The sequence below is a fragment of the Neolamprologus brichardi genome, chromosome 9 (assembly GCF_056152115.1).
Source record: "Neolamprologus brichardi isolate AB-2024 chromosome 9, ASM5615211v1, whole genome shotgun sequence".
Classification (NCBI taxonomy): Eukaryota; Metazoa; Chordata; class Actinopteri; order Cichliformes; family Cichlidae; genus Neolamprologus; species Neolamprologus brichardi.
Window position 1 is genome coordinate 22443105 of NC_142112.1, and position 19649 is coordinate 22462753.

The window sequence follows — 19649 nt, forward strand, 5'->3', positions numbered from 1 at the left end:
TATGCAACATGACGCTTAATTACATTCGACCCAAGTGATGATTCTTCAGGCTTCAGGTCTTTGTTTGGAGTTACCGGATATGAGGATGCGTACTGGAAGCATGCAGTAATAGTTCTGTATTACCAAGTAAAACAATATTAAATATGCAAAGAGAGTAAAGAACAAGCAAAAAACTTGTACGTACTAAATAAACTATGCACAGTATCTTTGTTACACTTGATAAGACTGCCCTCTATACATCGTAATGTAAAATATAAAGTGCTCATGTATAAGTCCATGAGCTGTTAAATCCGTATTCATTTGTTAAATTATTAAATGTAAAAAGTGTCCTAATAGTTTCCATACTTCTCCCAGTCAAATCATGGTTTCTTCTGCCACCTTGGTGAACAGAAACATTGCTGAAGCAACACTTTGATTTGCTCTTGTCCGTGATAGGTCACTTGTAATCCAAGATCAAACCCGAGCAGCATGAGATATGATGAATTTGTTGGAGTGGACCCCTCTATTTTTCAGGTCTTAACATTTTAAAAACGCCTGAAGGAGGTCAGGGACAGCGGAGCACGGGAACCTGGCCGTCTTGTTTGAACTTCTTTGTTTTGCCTCTAACAAAAGTCTTGAAGACAGCCTAGCTGCTTGTTGATTGTGTAGGTGTGCACTGTGTTCCCAATCTAAATGGTGGTATCAAGAAAACTCTCTTTGCCAAGTGAGAATATGAGAAGCATTTGCGCTCATCTCTTCTCCGGGTTTTTTGTTTTTTAATAACAAATGCATCAATATTTTACACTTCACATCTGCATCTCCTGAAAGATCATTTCTGCACAGTGGAAAAACGCAGTCTCATTATATTTTCCACAACATCACGTGAATCTCTCGCAACTTGAGCGTTAACAACACGTAACTACGGGGCAAAATGTAAGAGACCCTTCCATCTCCAGATCAGCAGGAATGAGAGTCCATCTTGTAAAGACCCTCAGAGGATACATACATATCCCACAGTTGTGGCAGCTACTTATGCTGCAACACTTATGACAAAAGCCTGCAGGGAGTGCAGTAATTTTGCTGCATGACCACAATGTCTCAGTGTCTCAACACTAATCATCCGGCCACTTAATTTTATTTGTCAATTTCACTAAAAGGTTCAAAAGGGCTGCCTCTCACACAAAACCTATACGCCATAGCCAAATGGCTACCGCAGTCTTTGCCCTCCTGTTAAAGCTACTGAGCAACAGGAATCTTTCTGCTAATATCCCTAAAATGACCATTTGGTTCCAGACCTGTTGAAAAAGCACACGCAGAGATCTATAGCACTACAGTACATGTCCTTCTGCTTAATTCTTCTCAGCTACTCAGATGGACATTATGGAGGCACTTTTTCATGCTGAACATCATCTTGCTGGGTCTTGTTGTTTAATTCTCTCTTCCAAAAGCACTCCAAAAAGCATCTTTTTTGGCCAATGTTATGTGCATAAATAAATAGTTTATTTTCTTACATAGCTTCCGAGTCAGTTTCCTCATTAAATTATTGGATTTAATCATAGACTGCATATAAAAGACATACATAATTTTTTGGTGTAAAATGTGAAGCCAATGAGGAAGTGGCTTGACGCTTGATTTGCAATTTTTTTTCACCATTTTTTACAAAAAAGATAAGATATGAATAACAGAGGCTCCTTTGCTATGCAGTCTAGTTAGTTAGCAGTAGCTAATCAGCTCTACTCTGTGCTCCAAATATAGTCATGTCTGGTTAATAAATACAGGAAACCCAGAGCTTCAAACTAATGGTCGACATCCTGTGGTTAAATTCATCTTTTATGCCATCCATGGAAAGAAGTGCGAAGAAAGATCCATAACATGAAGTTTGGAAAAATCCTTAAAAAGAGTGGCCTCAAAAACAAGAAAAGCTAATGACCTTTAACTAATGTTGCCAAATGTAAAACGAGTGGTGCCTGTAGCTTTACCTTGGGACGGACGATGGTGTGCGATCCCTCACTCCCAGGTTTTTGGCAGAATTTTGAACTCTTGCCCCCTAAAAGACAAAAAAATAATAATAATAATTGAGGACAAGGACATAAATCCAAAAGCAACAGCCACAAACAGAAGCTGAATGAAACACCACAGAGAGAAGAGCTTAAACAAAGCTTAGACAATAAGCCGAAGAACATTTCTGCCCTCTGGGGGTTGAAGTTCTTTTTCCTAAAGCTACAAAATATATGGTTTGTCAGCTCTTATTAATAATAAATTGCTGAGCAATATCATTCAAACCGTCTACAATCTGACATCACATGTGCTATTTTTCCAATAATAGCTTATTGATGTTTATTTAATCAGGAGCACTGTGAAGTTTTGAGTCAGTGTTGACTTTAGTGGATCTCTGGTTTCCCCTTCTCATCTTTGAACAGATTTATTTATGGTCATAAATTCAAAAACACAAGAAGCTCATATTTCATCTCTCCAGTGATAGTTTTTAATTAACAACATGAGGATCTCCAGCCTTGAATGACTTTCAGCTGTCTGCAGGGGAGAAATTACAGGTTCTTTTCTAAATATTATATGTTATGAAGCATATGAGGTGCACGGTGCATGTATAGAGTCTAAATTTAAGCTGCTGCTGCCAGTGTGTAGCTCTTCTTTGTTTCTGTGTAGGCAAAAGAACAATGCGGATTAGTCTTTGTACGGAATTGTAAACCAGTAGTAAGGAATCTGGAAGATGAATAGGGTGTCTGCCTGTGTGTGTTACAGAGTTTGATTATGCCCAGTCAGGAGTATGTCTGCTCTTTGCTAATGTTCCTTTAGTCTGCTGGCTGTGCGCAGAGTCGGCAGATAAATGACTGTAGGGGGGCAGGAAGCAACTTAGGCTTTCAATTTAGAGGCACAAACACCTGCGCTCACAAACACACCGTCTCTACATCTGCGCCGCATGCAAGTAAGCACAAAAACCACATAATCAAATCTTTTTTTCTTTTTTTTTTTTTAAAGAGGTCATCAGCAGATCTGCATCTGCTCTTTGAGCAGAGAGAGAGCAAGCGGCCAAAAGTGCATTAGCCGACCTCTCAGTTACAACTCTGCCGTGCCCCATCTTACCGTCTGTTTCGAGTTACAGCCAGATAACAGGATAGCATCAGCAATTACTCGATGCCTATCACGGCCATCCATTCTGATGCCTCCAGACAGAGATGAACCCTAATGTCCCTGAAGGACACAGCATACAGAGAGACGACACCAAAACTATTCTAAAAGCAAATTAAATAAGTGGAATTTTGTTTACACGACTCTGAAATTATCCGAGGACTTTTACAGACCAACATAATGAATGTATACTCTCAAAGGATGGTTCTGGAGACGATAAAAACAAAGCGAAGAGAACTTTAAACTACAAATCTGTGAAACTTTCAGAATCTTATTAGGTTCCAACAGGATATTAGACTTCTTGTTTTTACCTACTTCACAAGTAAGTAAAAAGAACAGGCATCTACATCCACAGCATCTACTCTCATCATCCACTTTATTAGGTACACCTATTCAACTGTTCGTTAAACACACAATCTAAATTCCAATCATGGCAATAGGCTATCAAAACCAATACGTTGGTAACAATAGGTTTATCCTGTCCTATCTATTGCTAAAGCCCCACAAACACTTAGTAAATGTTAAAGTTTAGGCTTTCTGGAATGTCTTCTTCACATCATTTATTATCACATTTTCTAATAAATAATCTTCAATTTTACGCCAATCTATACTACAGTTATTAAGATATTGTAGTCTGGGCCAAAGTGGTGGAAAAGCAGGCAGATTCTGCCATCAATAAAGCAGCCAGCATGTAATTATCACAGACTCAAATACATATAATGCTAAAGAATATATGTGATAAAAAAAAAAGATTAAAATGGTTGTCCAGGAAACAGAGTTCAAATAGTGCATGCACAGTCCTTCGGTGGTTTATAATGAGCATGAGTTCGCTCACGCATGCAAAGTGCTGCCTGTAATTAGTAGAAATGTTTTCATTTTTCACATGTTGACTCTGCAAATGCTTAATAACGCACATGTGTTGGCTGTTTCTTTATGTACTGTGGCAGCTTCTAAAAACGAGAGACGTAATATTTGCCCCCAGCTTTAATTGAAAGTAAAATTAATTATGATGAGTATTTGTCAGTATTTTCAATCTGTTTTTAAAAAGCAACGCTTACTTCTCCGCAAAATTAATTTCTTATAGATATTTTAAAAAGTTGAAAGGGACTAGATCTTTCTTTTTTCATGAGTTCATAAGGCCAATGCTATAAGTTATTCTTTACCTTTAGTATAAAGCTGTACACTGTTTGTATACAGAGCAAATATTGGACGTATTTGATGCAATTTGGGCAAAGCAGGTCTAATCTCAGCATGATTTGTAAACCTCCACGCAGCATTCTCATTCTGAATTACGTTGTCTGGGCTTGATCGATGAATCCTGCTGGGACTGGATTCTGTGCTGATAACCTTTTTTGTGAGCAACTGTGACTCTACAGCAAGAAAGAAGATGTGTCATTCAAATCCTGTGTGATATTCATATTCACCAAATTCATCAGCTGATGTCTGAGAGCAAGGGTAGGCACACACACACACGCACACACAAACACACACAACGCAGCTCAGATTCCCCAAAGCTCTCTATCTGGGCTGAACCACGTCTCCTCAGTGTCTGTCCAGGTCAACAATGACACAAGGCAAGAGAAAATGTCTCACTACAGAATAAGGTTTACTTGTATTAATCTAAATAATAAATCCCCATGGCTGCACTTTTCAGAACGGATGTAAAATATCCTCAAATCACAGCCCTCGCAACGAGGTTCCAAATGTTTGCCAGCTGTACACTATACAACTCAAGGTCACACGATGCACAAAGTTGCATCCTGCTGGCTGCCATCCCATTTCTCTGAGAGGAGAAATTAAATGCCTCTTGTCCTGCAGGATCTGAGCCTACTGGGCAACCTCTCCTCTCCTCTCAGTGAAAATAGCAATGAAACCACAACTGATACAACTTTCAAAGAGAGTTTGAGCTGTGGTCATGGTTAGAGCCTTTTTTAAAAATAAAAAATGAGGTGATAATGTGTATATACTGAAAGACTAATAGGAATTTCTTCCTTTGACTCCTAATGCATATGCAGATAAACAAACAAGCCCCAGACTTTCAACGAGTCTGCCGAGTTTCTCATTACTCTCTCATTTGGTCCGATTCATATTCTGGTAGCAGCGAATGCATATCTGATCAGTTTGAAATCAGGTTGGGGGGTGGAAGAGAGAAAGAGGCAAAACAAATTATAATGTAGACAGGAGCTAATGATTTTTCATGTGGACACCAGCTAATATTTCTTTCATTACCCAAAAGCATACTTACTGCCGGTTCCCTTTAAAAATATCATTATTACTGAAGTAATAGACTCTGTGAGAAATATTGACCAAGGAAGTTAAAATGGCACAACTCTTTCTATTCCACTCGACGAAGCGTGCGGTCTATGTGATGACTTCAGATGCAGAAACTGTTCTGTGAGTTGAGACACAAATTTTCTCAGAGTGTGAAAATGTCACCGCGGTAGACACAGCAGCAGCATCAGGATGCTGAGATGAAATTTAACAAAAGAGGCCAAGGTACGGTGTGGAAATCAGAGTAAGTCATTAAAAGATACCTTCATGATGCTGTTCTTTGGTACGTGACTTATCCCAGAATAGTCATCTAAGACAATATCTGTCTATGTGGGGAAGAAAAACTACCTGTCAGAAGGTAAGACGGAAGAATTATGCATTTCTCCTCTGTGTTGTGTGTGTGTGTGTGAGTATTACGACTATTAATGTGTCAGTTCAGTTAATTAGCTCTCTAGTTTCCTTTCCACCTCTATGAGTTTCTTTTTTATTATTACCATTTTTTTTTAACCTCAAATAACTTCCATTCACTTTACCTTTATTCATTTATAAAACACCAACGCAGTAGTTATTCTTTTTAAGTCATCGTGGCAGGAAAATGGATTGAGAAGATTTAAATTCTTTAATTGAAAGGCACTTATTTTTCTTGTATAACAATACTATATACAGTTGGCAGTGTTTGTAGCCCTCTGTGCACCACGAACAGAGGACTTTAAAATCCAACAATCAAGAGTTGATTGAAATGCAGACTTTCAGCTTTAATTCAAGAGGTTTAACAGAAGCATTGCATTTACTGTTTTAGTACAACCATTTTTAAAAACAGTCCTACATTTTCAGAGGCTCAAAATTGACAAGATGTTTAAAGGAAATGTGAGTCCTGTTCCCTCATTACTTACTGATAAATTAAGCAGACAAAAGATTTGGAATTGATTGTTTTTGCAGTCCAATTCTGTGGAAATTCTTTTCCCTTTTTAATCTATTGACCGTTCTTCTCTTTTAAAAACAACCCTTTCTCCACTCGCCGCACTGTCTCCATGAGGTTTCACTCACAGGTAAAAGTTTCAGTCTTAAACTTTTTAGCTTTCCTGCTTTACTTTGAACCGGGTTACGTAATGTGTTCACAAACTGAACTGAAGGTCTGTAGTTTTGCTTTGTTTGCACAGCTTCCGGAGAAGCGATGAGGAAAAGACGGCACAAAAATATCCCGAGAGAATGAGGTGGCTGCCAGAGCAGCTTGTCATTCCCTATCAAAACAGAAGAGAAGCTGATCACTGTGGTGATTAATGACCTTGCATCATATAATCAGGGTTTAAGTCAAAGGCAGCCAGGTAAGCTCTTTTTAACAGCCATTCAAAGCACGATTATTTTACCTTCAAAAACACTCCCTCTGAAATGTCAGAGACGTGTGTAAATGGATGGCACTGGGAAAACTACAAAGTGGACAACGGCTCGTTATAGCAGACATCTGCGAAACACATACCTGCTTCCTCATGACATCGGTGGCCTGCATGATGCAGCGAGGTGGAAGGCCGTGGTTTCGAGCCAGCAGGATGGCCTGCTCCAGTGTCACACTCAGGGTGCAGCTGTTAGAGAGAAAACATGCGGTCAGGCTTATTCTCATCAAACAGTGCAATGATGCTTAATCATCTTCTTTACCATCGATCAAAATACAGTATCCACTGAGGAAATCTGGGACTAGGACTTTGTGACGCCTAAAACAAAAGGTTTTTAATGTATTTTCCCCAATTCCATGACTCTGCAATATTAAAATGCAGTCCGTGTTTGACACATGACGGCAGTCGAGCAGCCTGTGCAGCAGACGGGGACTGAAAGTGAGATCTGACACTGAAACAAACATCAACTGAGAATAAAATCCAGCTCAGCTAAATCACATCACCATGAGAGCGTTTTGCTCCTCTTGACACCTTGCCATTACATCGCACCAGCCTCACCTTCACTCGTCTCCGCTCTAATGAATCACTGCACTTGCTTCTGAAAAGTCAATCACCGCGAGCAAACGCGGCGCATCAAGAGGATAACAAGTTCGCTGATCTTTGCCTTAGAACAAGCACAAGAGAGGGAAATTTGTGGTAGACCTCTGGGACTTGAGGAGACTTCCAGGTTTTCTTGTCCTCAGCCCAGAGAAAGAGGTCCAAGGACAAGTCAGTGCTTCTCCTTTGGCAGAGGCGCTATACTCTCACCACCATAAGGATGCTATATGTGTAAAATGAGTGCTGACACGAGTCTGTGATTCATTAGTTGCAGCAAACTTTGTTCCCAGGCACATACACAGCCAACCTCTTCCTCTTCTGCCTTTACACAGACACACGCACACACAGATGGCAGTGTGGGGATAGATCCTTAGAGAGCCAGTGACGGGCATCAAGGCTGCTGGATGACCTTTCTATGATAACAAGCTGTACTGGTCGATCGATCCAGAGCCTTTTCACTGCAAATTGAACTGTCCAAAGTTCCAACACTGCCATGACGCTGCTAAGAAATCTGAGCTGTTTGTTTAATATCTCCTCCTCTCATGGTAGGGTTTCACATTGACCGAGGAGAACGGAAGAGAAAAGAAAAAAGAAAAAAAAAGAGCAGATGTGAGACAGGGGACTTATCACTGCCAGAAGCCGTTACTTTGAGTCAATCAAATCAAGATTTAAAAGTCCCCTTGAGTTTCAGTTGCATAACTTTATTACAGGGAAACAAGATACGATAAAAGTAATGAACCCAACAATCATTTCCAGTATGTGCCGAAAGATATCCCAGGAGAGAATTGCAGAGGATGTCCTTTCACAGGCCACCCCAGAATATTTTAAGCACCCGCTTTGAGCTTCCCACACCGATAAAGAAGTGGGGAGAAAAAAAAAAAAGCTAAAAAGGAGGATCTTTAAATATCTCTTCTGCTGGAGCACGATGAAGGAACTGCATGAAATCTGTGTGTGTGCGCGTTAGCCTGCACATTTTCCCTTTTGATTAGGGCTGGTGAGATAGTATGAGATGATTTATACCCATTTGTTTTATGTTGTTCCATCACATATCCCATTTACACTTTGTGTTTCTGCAGAGTGAGCCCATACTGATAAATGAACAAGAGAAAGAAAGACACAAAGGAATGAAAGATAGAATTAAGAGGAGAACTAAAAAAGGGGGGGAAAGTATAAACAGGCCAAATATAGAATTAGTAGTAACTTTGTTTTTTTTTGCTCTCAGTCAGTGAATCCTCAGAGTAACTGGAAAAAAAGGAAAACAGAGAAACGCTAGGGTTTGCTGATATCACCCAAAATATCACGCTTTCACTGTTATTAAAACTCATCCATCAAGCCAACTAATCCAATCAATAGTGCCTGAGAAGACTGTCACACTGATAATGCAATTTCCACATAGCTAATCTACTGGCTTGCTTTCACTGGCTTTTCAATTGTTCCAGATTTAGGCGGCGTGCTCACCATTTACATTTTAACAATTCGTAGTCTACAGAGAAAGCAGCAAAAATTGTTTCATTTTCCTACAATCTGTGCACTGTTAATAGTAGAAAGGGTTTTTATATATATATATATATATATATATATATACCCTGATCTGCTAAAGTTTATGACATTGATTTTTAGAAAACTTGCACCGGTCCAAGGATTTGCGATTCACTCTCCCGTCATACAAAGTCCAATACGCCCATCATTCTCCAAGTTTAAAGGGTAAAACGGTGTTTAAAGAGAAAGCCTGTTGACAAATAAACCTCTGATATGGCAGGTGCTGTCACCTGATGTGTCACTACACTTAGCCTGCGTATCTGAGTGAGTTGTAGCCAGTAAATGTAATTGGAAACACACAAATATAGGCTGTAGGTTCATAAACAGAACTCATTGCACAGACAGGAACTTTCTATTAGAGCTCTGTCAACCAGACCGCTCCATCCGCAGCCCTTTATCAAGCCATCAGTCACATACGGTGAATGCATGAACGAGCGTGTGCGAGCCTGCGCATATAACCGAGACAAAAAGATATGGAAACTGTCACACGGTAAAGGAAGAGGGTATCAGAGAGACGGGTGGGTGGGTGGGTGTAGGGGAAGAGCAGAGTACGAGATGAAGATGAAAGCTTGTACTCGGGATCAGCGGTGACAAACGATCTGGATATTTTTGTCCTCGTGCACTGATGAATGCTGCCCTCAGCAGCAGGTGAATTAGGAAGCTGTATATAGAGTTCAGTGAGAATGGAAGTAATTGGTCCATCTCCTATGTATGCCTTCCTCTGGTCTGAGAAGCATGTCATTAACCAAAATATCCTGCTGTTAATTAATGCAGAGAAAAGTGTATTAATAGAAAACCCCAAGGGCAAACAGTGTGGGGCTCATGAAATTGAGATGTAGCTAGAGAATAAACTGAGATGCACGGGAGCAGGGAGAAACTGCGGTGGAAATGGGAAAGGTGAGAAGAGTGTCAACGCAAAACAGATGAAAGAGAAAGGAAAATTGCAAGTGCGCTGCCAAAAGAAAGAACATGATGAGCGCAAAACGTATAATTTAACTGGAGGCGGCCCATAGTGAGGTAGAAGACGCGCACAATACATGTGCCCACGCACTTACCGATGAACGCCGCTGTTGCACATGACAATGTGTGTGGCTCCCAGACGTGAGCAGAGCTCAGAGGCCACAGAGAGCAGCCCCACGCCAGAAGCCCCGCAGGCGGTGTACTGACAAGCAGCGGTGCGGCGACAACTAATAAAACTTTCCATCAGACGGTAGAGCTCCTCCAGAGCGTTGAGGGGACGCATTAACTGGGCAGAAACAACGCAGAGAGGTTAGTGTGGGATTAAATCACAAAGAAAAGAAAATAAACTGAGTAGATTATAAGGTTAACATTGGAGTTAGACCATTTCTGTCTTAGGCTGTCATATATACATTGTTACAATGCTGGGCATTCAAGGGTGAAGCTTCCAACCAGCTTTTTAACAATTTGATCTAGTTGTTGGCTGATGGGATATCCATAATATAGTCAGGCACACAGCCCTCTGACCTTCTGATTATAAGGAAAGCTAATAAGTAGACATTTGGGTTAAAGGGAGGAGTCTACTAGAGCAGCTTTGCTTGATTCAAAGAATAAAATATGCAGCCATAAATGAAGATAAAGTTTCCTTTAAAAGCCACTGCATTGACTGACTTGTTAAGGCTGCTTCATTTTTTTTTTCATAGTGTGGCGCCAGCCTCTCTCAGACATCTGTACCTAGCAGATGTCTCAGATCCTTGGATACTGGCTTCCTACTGGTCCCACAGAACTCCGCAACAACACATGGAGAAATCAGCCTTTAGCCACTGTGCCCCCAGGCTGTGAAAGAGTCTGAGCTTCAGAAATCTGAGGGAAGGAGCTTCAAGACAAGGGGTGGCTGTAGCTCAGGAGGTAGAGTGTTTAATCTTCAGAGGGGAAGATTGGTGGTTTGATCCCATGCCAAAGTATCCCTCAGCAAAATACTGAACCCTGAGTTGCTCTCCCACAAGTTTATCAGACTTTGAATGTTAGATAGAAAGGCGTAGGCGTACAAAAAAGTTGTTGTGTGAATGAGGCAAAAGCACTAATTTACACTGCATGGACAAAACTATTGGCCAAACCTGTTCACCCAATGCCACAGGTAAAAGTCAAGCACCTAGCCATGCAGAGCTTGAGAAGAGATTCATGGTTTTAAATGGCTGAACAGCTGGATGTAACTTGGTTTTTCTTAAGGCGACTCTTCCTTTATAATTAGTAATTTCTTTCTCCTAATTACATCTTAATTAAATTGAACACAATTTTGCTCTTCTTACCTTTGGAAGACCATAACTTTATTAAGAGAAAATGCACTTTTCTGCTAGTGACTACATGTAATACTGAGTAAATATAGAAGTAGTTTCAAGGTAAGTGACTGGACCTGACTTTAAAGTGTGATTTCCTGCTGTTGCCCCCTTGGCTGTTGCAACACATGCAAACAGGTCCATATTGCAGCATCTACTCCTGCTCTTCGGCTTCCTCCTCCCCCCCCCCCCCCCCCCCCCCCCCCATAGTGTCACAACTGTACTATGAGGCTGTGTAAGGTCGTTCTTACCTTATCTATGAGGGCTGCTTTTGGTGCAGAGCTAGGCGGCATGTTGGACTGATCGAGGTAGAAAGCCCTGTGTGAGAAACAAACGGTAAGTTAATACATGTAGTGAGAGAGAAAACGCCACATACTAAAACCCATCACATGACAGAAGACTTTCATTTAATAATCAATCAAAAGTTGTTTTTCTATTTAGCGGTTCCACTGCATGAAATCCAAACTGTTTCCCTACACCATTAGGTCATCAGGAGAACTGGCTGGCTTTCTGGGAAAACTAGGCCACTTGCTCATTATGGACCGCCACCATCTGACTATCAATCATGAGAGTAACTTGGGCACAGCTAAGCAGAAACACAGACTAAGCATCTCTCGTCCTGGGCATCACTCCAAATGCCATTCCCTCATTCATTCATGGAGCACAATCAATGTTCCTCTTCCTCCACTGGAGGCAGCCCTGCACTGGCGTCCTTGCAGATGGGCGCTGTATGCCGCAATGAGTCCTTCTGAGGTGGAGTGCTACTGGTGCAAACTCAGCAGTCTGTGACTCCATCAAATCTCAGTAATCCAGCAGCGTGCTAAAAATAGATACACTACACCACATTAAACACCCTGTAATAAAATCACATACTCCATTACCTCTAGCTAGAAGCAATTATAATGTTTAACGTACATTCACCGATATATAACACATTTCTGAAATCTCTAATATAATAAAGAAGCAAAAAAAAAAACTTTTAAGAAACTCAGCAACTGCAGACTGTGAAGGAGGGAGACTGTTTACAAGAATCAGTGAAGCACATCTCATTCATCTGCATTCACTCTGCTATTAAGTGATTAAAATCAAGCCAAGCAGGCATTCATTATGTCTGTGGTGTTTATGCTTGACATAATATTAATGAAATTAATTAATCAGGGCATAGTTAACACATCCCTGACTCAAGATTTTATAGCGATTATTAACTATTCTGGCTGAAATGAAAATTCAATGAGAAAACAAGCATTAAATATATACTATAGTCATACTGGAGGAAACCTGCACCCACCCGGGGAACCAACACATATGTGTAAAAAACAGATTAATTTTCCTAATCACTTAAGCCTATTTAAATATTACACAGCATGCATCTATTCTGTGATACAGATGAGTCCTGAGTCTATGCTTTCACATGTAAATGTTTCCTGGTAACTAATGCCTATCGGCCAAATGATGCGTTAACTCTGAGGTGTGCTCTTCAAAAGGACTATGAGCAGACTTTATTAAGGGTTCAGATGCAGCTAACAGCCCATGTAATTGGTTCAAGATGACCTTATCATTCAAATGATGCTCAAGACAGACTAGGATAGTCTGAGCATTTAAAGTGGCCAAAAGCCCACAAATTGCCGAATAACACATGTCAGGGGTAAACGGTCATTTAGTATTTGGCTTAAGCTCCATTTGTAAGTGAGTGCATACTTATTGGAATACGAGTGCGGCGTTCAAGGACAAATCTGAGAAGTAAGCGAAGGTTACACTCAACAGCTTCCAAAGCAAACACTATTCACTTACCAAATCAGCAGCACGCATTGAAAGACTGTGAACGCCACACAAAATGACATTTATTGGAATTCCTCACCCTGATGTAGTTCCTGTTCTGTTATCTGTTTACTCCAACTGTGAGCCCATTCACCCTCGTCCTTATCGGTCAACTGCTCAGACTTTTATCTTCAACGTATATAATAGAATCTGTCCGATAGCAGTCGACTTTTGTGTAACTGTCCAACTCTACTTCGTCTGCACACAGTTGTTTATCTTTTTCAGACAAAACAGACGCACCTCATCTCGCCCTTGCACGCTTCTTTTTTGCAGAACCAAGGTCATAATACCCACTGATTATCTCATCCTCCTGCGGTAAGAGTCGTACTAAAAATACCACCAACCACAGCTCAAGGAACGGCCCAGACTCTCGTGGAGGTCTCTCTAATGACAAAATAATAGGAGTCCAACTTACAAGTGATGTGTGATTTAAAAAGGACCTGCGTTACATCTCCTGAGCCGATGATGTTTTGTCAGAGCTTTGGAAACTGAGCACCTTAGAAACCTTTATTATGGGTGAAATATGACATTTTAAGGCCACACACAGTGCGCAAACATACCACCGTGCGGTAAAGAACACACACAAACACACAGGGTTGAAAAATCCACTGGGTGTTATTTCTTCACACTGTAACACACTATAACGGCTCCAGTTTCGACTCCCCTTACAGGCATCGATTTTCTAACCCACCTGCACGCTCTAATGTTAAAATTGAAAAACTTCTCTTATTTAATTCTCAAGTGTTTTTTGTATTGTTTTTGTTGTTTGTTTTTGGGGAAAACTATGCCAATCAAAGCTTGAGCCTACCATCTGAAAGTAAGTGTGTACCAAAAATAAAGGTTGCATTAAGTATGTGCAATCAAGCTTGTCGTGCTTACAAGAATTTGCCTTCCTCGTGTTTTTGCTTTTAGTAGAGACTGAGACAACCATAGGTAAAGCTTGCTTGTGGCTCTCTCTGAAATAACAACAAAACAGAAAACCGCACGCACACGCACACACACACACACACACACACACACACACACACACACACACACACACGGCCAATAGCGTTTCACATGAGGCTCTAATGGAGAATTTGGCTGCAGGCCAAAGATGACCTGCTCTGCATGTAGCCGGTTTTCTTTCACTGAGCCAATGAGAATACTTAATTCTCTTTGTTTCTTTACCTTCATGACAATAAGGCTCTCGAGGCCCTTTACAGCACGGGAGCATTAGCAGTCAGCTGCAACGTCAACGAAGAGGAATCTGAGGCACAGATGTTTTCAGACAAGTAGCGTGGGAACACTTGTATTAGCGCCACATCCTGCACATTAAACCGTCCAAAAGAAACATAAATTGCCCCCTTGAATTAAACGTGTTAATGCTTTCCGTGGGTTTAGTTTCATACTCATTCACACAAGTAAATTGTCTTGAATTTATGCCGTTACGTATGACCTTATGTATGGTCCGTACTGGTCCATGTAAATCACTCAGAAAGCCATGATTAATGACACCCTCCATTATTAAATTCTCCTCTCTGTGTGGCAGAGCTGCCTGGGAGCTAATGAGGGCTTCCAAGGGCCCTCACATACCGCACGGCGATGTTAGCGCAATGACACCAGTGAAATGGTGTGTGTGAATGTGTGAGGAAAGTCATTTTCTTATCCCACACATTTGTCCTATTTTTACAAAGATGTAAAAGCACATGTTGGTGGATGTAATATGTACCTGATCTTTGACATCTGTGAATACACTGCCATGTATGTCATGCCATATAATAAAGAGAGAAATTCCAATCCTTTTCAGCTAAAGCAACATTGTGCTACTCTTAATGAGTAGTTACTGTGTGACTAAAACGCTCTCACTGGGACACTGAGGACATGCAAATTTACTAAAATACAAGGTGAGCGACTTGCTTAAAATGGGGACCAAATTTATGATCCTAATGGGGCACATAAATAAATGCAAAGTATTCCTGGATCTTTAAAACTAGTGCCGGACGTGGCACAGAGCTGAGTCAAGGTCCACCGCATTAAGCATCACTATGTGCAGAGCTGTCATCATTACAGCCAATCAATGATTGAATCAAAGAGAAGTGATAAATGGGAAAAAGCTCAGCCCTCTGGGCTTTATAAACAGAGGTTCAGTGCACACTAGCTGGAGTAGAACGAAGCCTCTCCACCTTCCTCAGAGCTCTAGTGAATTGGGACTCCCTCTGCCAGAGCAAAAACTGCAGCATTTTCCAAAGTGGAGAAAAACAGAAAGAAAGCAATGATGCTGCTTGGGACTAGCATAGAAGACCAAAATATCTTCCTCCTGAAGTTAGGTTAATATCCATAGGCAATCGCTATAATAACACTGAATATCTAGAATTATCCATAAATACATAATATCCATAATAGCTCAATTAAGCCAAATTCTTCACTAAACTAAAAATACTCAAACGAGCTGCACCGCTGCATGACTTTTGCTCCGCCTGGAAGCGTAATCTTTTTAGAGTCCTGCAGTGCTAATGCATGCCGAATGGAAAAATTTTCCACAGTAGCTACTGCTATAACTAACAATACTGCCGTGAGCCAAGAGGAAGGAAAAACACCATCGGTTAGAGGTAGAAACTGTGTTACTGGAACACAGCTACATACTGGTGATGTTGAGCACTGTGCTGCATGTGGAACAATCTAAAGTCATGTCAAACTACCCATCATTTCCTTTTCTGGGCATATACTGAGGATGTGTCCTGAGAGATCTACGCCAAGGAAGCTGCCCAGGAGGCTTTTATTGCTGGTATAAATTTACATGCCTTTTTTTGTTGACGTTTTTGAGGATGCCAGCTGGAGTGGATACATGCAGCTATCTAAGTATAGGATAAACCTACCTCGAGCCATTAACTAATCAAGTGAATCACATTGATGGACATTTGGCATTTGAACACATCTATGCTCTGTTCCAGCAGCAGGCAAGTGAAATCTAAAAAGGAATGAGGGAATACTGCAACGGTGTTAGACCTGAAAATATATAGCCTGTGACAGGCATTAAACACTTTTGCTTAAACAACGTAAAGTGCAGCGATATGATTATGGGGTCCATATGGCTGGTAGAGTATCTATATGCGCAAATGTCTTAGAAGAAGCTGTGGTGTGATGACAAATGACTGTTTAATTAACAAAACATTAAACAGTCTAATAATATAAACCAACAATGGGATAGAGCTATACATCTAAATTTATTGCTTATCAACCAGCATGCACAGAATCATTATACTGCATTTGTCAGACTGTGTAGAATTTTTATATCCACATAAATCAAGCTTTTTTTCTTCTTTTTAAAATCAGAGGGACATCAACTGCCAAACATTTTCCCCCGTTACTGCCAAATGTGTTTTAATTAGGGAGAAATGCTCAGTGGCTGCAGCACAACATTGCAGTTTCTCCACTGAGGCTTCCTGCTTACACTCTCAGTTACTGTTACACCTGCAACAAGAATATGCTGCACATACAATTCACGAGCAGACTACATTTAGCGACTGCTGCACCTTTATATTCTTGCACTGGAAGGGTGTATCTACATGGAAAACCCAGGTCCCTCCTGAAAGATCTTGTCAATAAGAGCAAAATGTGATAAAAATCATGAACCTGCAATAATCTCTCCCCCTCTCTCTCTGAATAATGCATTTGCGTGCTCTCTGCTCTGATTCTCCTTTCGTCAATCTACTTTCCCTGACCAACTCTCTCTTGCACACACTGCCCTCAACCCATCATTCTCATCCCCTCTCTGAAATCCCCACCTTGCCATTTCACCATTTCAATCTTCCCTCTTCTATTATTACTGATCCTAAAGGGAGGGAGGTGGATGGGGGTGGGGGATTTCTCTTCTTTCCATGTACTTCTACCCATTTTGAGAGAGTTTTCTTATTCCCTCAAATAAACTCAATATCTTTGTGATTTTTGCACGACAGGGAACTTGCATGCGATTTAAGCGAACTGCAAACCTGTGACTAAGGAATCTGTCACTTTTGAACACATCAGTGTTTCTGGGTCCTTTTAGATAAATGCACATGTCAGCTAAGATGGTTTATGCAAGCTTGAAAACGTGGGTGCAGTTTCTGGCTCTATATACCGCTGACTAACCCATTCTGGCCCATGAGTTCATGTTTTGTGGTTAAACTTGTGAGTGACTTCATCTGACATGACGGGTTGGCACAGATCATGCTGCGTCTTTTTGTGGGTACGAACAGTGAAAGCCATAGACACAGATTGTGGTATTATTTACCGCTCTGAAACTGTCCACAACACATGCTGGCAAAGATCAGGGTAAGCACAAAAATATTAGTTGATGTAGACATAAAATATTACCTTGTGCTTCAGCATTTCACAATGAAAAGCACCGCATGTACAAAATGATGCACGCAAACCCCAAATCGCTCCTGCAGAAAAACTTGTTTCTTTTAAACGGGATCCCACAAGAGGAAAATATAATGAGAAGCTCTCTTTACCTTTAATTCAAAATGATTCCACTGCCAGCATTTGATAAAGAAATGTTAGTTTAAAAATAAAAATCTAATTTCTAAATAACTACACCTTCAGGGTCCCAAATGCACATGGGTTCTTGGGAATAATGGGAATCTGTCTAAGGAGTCGACAGCAAGACAGCGTTCAACCCTCAGTCCTGCAGTTCATTCAGTTCAGTAATGTGTGTTCAGCGTTCGGTCTGTCTGTCAGTCAGCCTCTGGCTCCGGCCCACAGCGTGGGTTTAACCCAACACTGCTGTGGCTGAACTCCAAGGATAACGAGGTGCTCGAGGTTGGAACTCGGAGGGAGGAGTGACATCACAGCCTGGTCTGTGGTCAGCCGGATGACACATGGCACCCGGCAAAAGAAAACTGCTGGTAATATTACACGGAGTGAGACCACAGCACTAACTACTGAAAACCACCTGGGACTGTTTACTTTGTGACGTTTAAAACAAGGAAACACTCTGGGTGGGAGCAGAAAGGGGCAGTTGTTCACATCTGGCTTCACTTCACTTTCATATAAATGAATGATTCCCTAGCAAATTTAAAGCAACAGTATTGATTTGCATGCTTTTTGTGATCCTTAACTTGATTTTTCATTTCTGGATATACACATCATTTCAGTGACTATCGTTTCAGTGAGGTGATTAAATCAAGTTCAGGTCTTCCACATCACTGGCTTTCATTATTATTATTATTCATTATTTCTCTATTATTTTTAAATATGCTATTGATATGCTATGCAGCATCATCGCTTTAGAAAAGGATGATGGTTTCCCACTTCTTCTGAAAGCTTTGTTATCTTGGTTGCCATGGTGACGCCTCCCCACTTTCTCTAATAAATTAAAAATTAAAATAGATCGGTTGTTTTTCACTATTTCAAATTCTATACATACATGTTTTGTATGTGCTGATCCGTTTGATGCCAAGTTTCTGAGCACCTTTGAATGTTTTAAACATGAGTCTTGAGGTCTGGTTTAGCTCATGCGTTTTGTTTTTGTGTTTTGTTTTGTTTTTTTGTTAAGCTTTGCGGACAACCCTAAAGCTCAAACAAATTCAAAGACGACAAAAAGTTCATTGAGGATCATCACGTGTATTAATCATCGTTTAGTCACTGGACACATTTCATTTTACAGTATTTTCCCACAAAATGTGATCTGTGAAAAAAGGATGGCAGCAAGAGTGAAAGGGGAGGTTTACAAGGGGGCGTCCGAAAGAAGGAGAAAAATAAGAGGTGGAAGCAGTTACTGACAAACAGTTGCAGTTAAGTTTATGTGCTCAGCTCGTGTGCTTTGCATTGTGATTTCTCGCTGGTGTTGCTGCAGGGAATCACATCAGCAGAAAATAAAGTCAAACTGCTGCCCAGACTCTTTAAAAATAAAATTAAAAAAAAAAGAAAAAAAAAGTGACTTTTTGTAGAGTCGTTGCTTGGGAGCAGATATACATGTCAACTCTACACCCCCTGATTCACCCCACTAGACTGCAGTATATATACAGCATGAGGCCTGAAAACTGTCTTGAGAGCTTAGAGAGCTTATTGGATTTCAACTGAAATAATCAGCCGTTTTATGCTGCAACAGGTTTTGCTGAAAAGCAGTATTTGAGAAGAGCACAGTCTCCAACAGTTTCACTCTGCTTGTATCCCTGAAGCACACTGCCTCTCCAAATCCCTACCCAGCACTCCTAATGCTCCCAAAATCACCAGCCACACTTGCTTGCCTGTAAGACACATCTGCTCTGAGTTAATGCTGGAGCCTGTACTGTCAATTCAATTTAAGTTTTTTTAAGTAAAGGTATAAGCGTACAGACATTTACAGTACATGTGCACACATGTCAAACCAAAGGCTGTCCTAAATAACATGGCTTAATTCCAGAAAGTTCCCACTCTATGTGTATGGTTTGCACCATTTAGAAACAAATGGTTTGCTTGGATAATTCATGTGAAAAGGTTACAATAGAAAATAAGATGAAAAGGTTAGACTAATGACATTTTAGATACTGATAACCTTTATCTTCAATGCAGTCTGCAGAAATGGAGCTGATGAGATGAAAGAGATGCAACAAAATAGCAATATTTGACTATTAAAAAGGTTGTAGAATCCCAGGAGATCTGACGCACA

General features: G+C 40.7%; 1 protein-coding gene across 1 annotated transcript in view; it reads right to left on the reverse strand.

Annotated features, from left to right (window-relative positions):
* The window catches only part of prex2 (phosphatidylinositol-3,4,5-trisphosphate-dependent Rac exchange factor 2), a 91077-nt gene that overhangs the window by 324 nt on the left and 71104 nt on the right, over positions 1-19649 (reverse strand). Inside the window, exons 37-40 of the mRNA XM_006794596.3 lie at positions 11470-11536; positions 9980-10170; positions 6875-6977; positions 1959-2026 (exon numbers count right to left, since the gene is read on the reverse strand). Coding sequence (XP_006794659.2) covers positions 1959-2026; positions 6875-6977; positions 9980-10170; positions 11470-11536 — 429 coding nt within the window. The remainder of the gene's footprint in view (positions 1-1958; positions 2027-6874; positions 6978-9979; positions 10171-11469; positions 11537-19649) is intronic.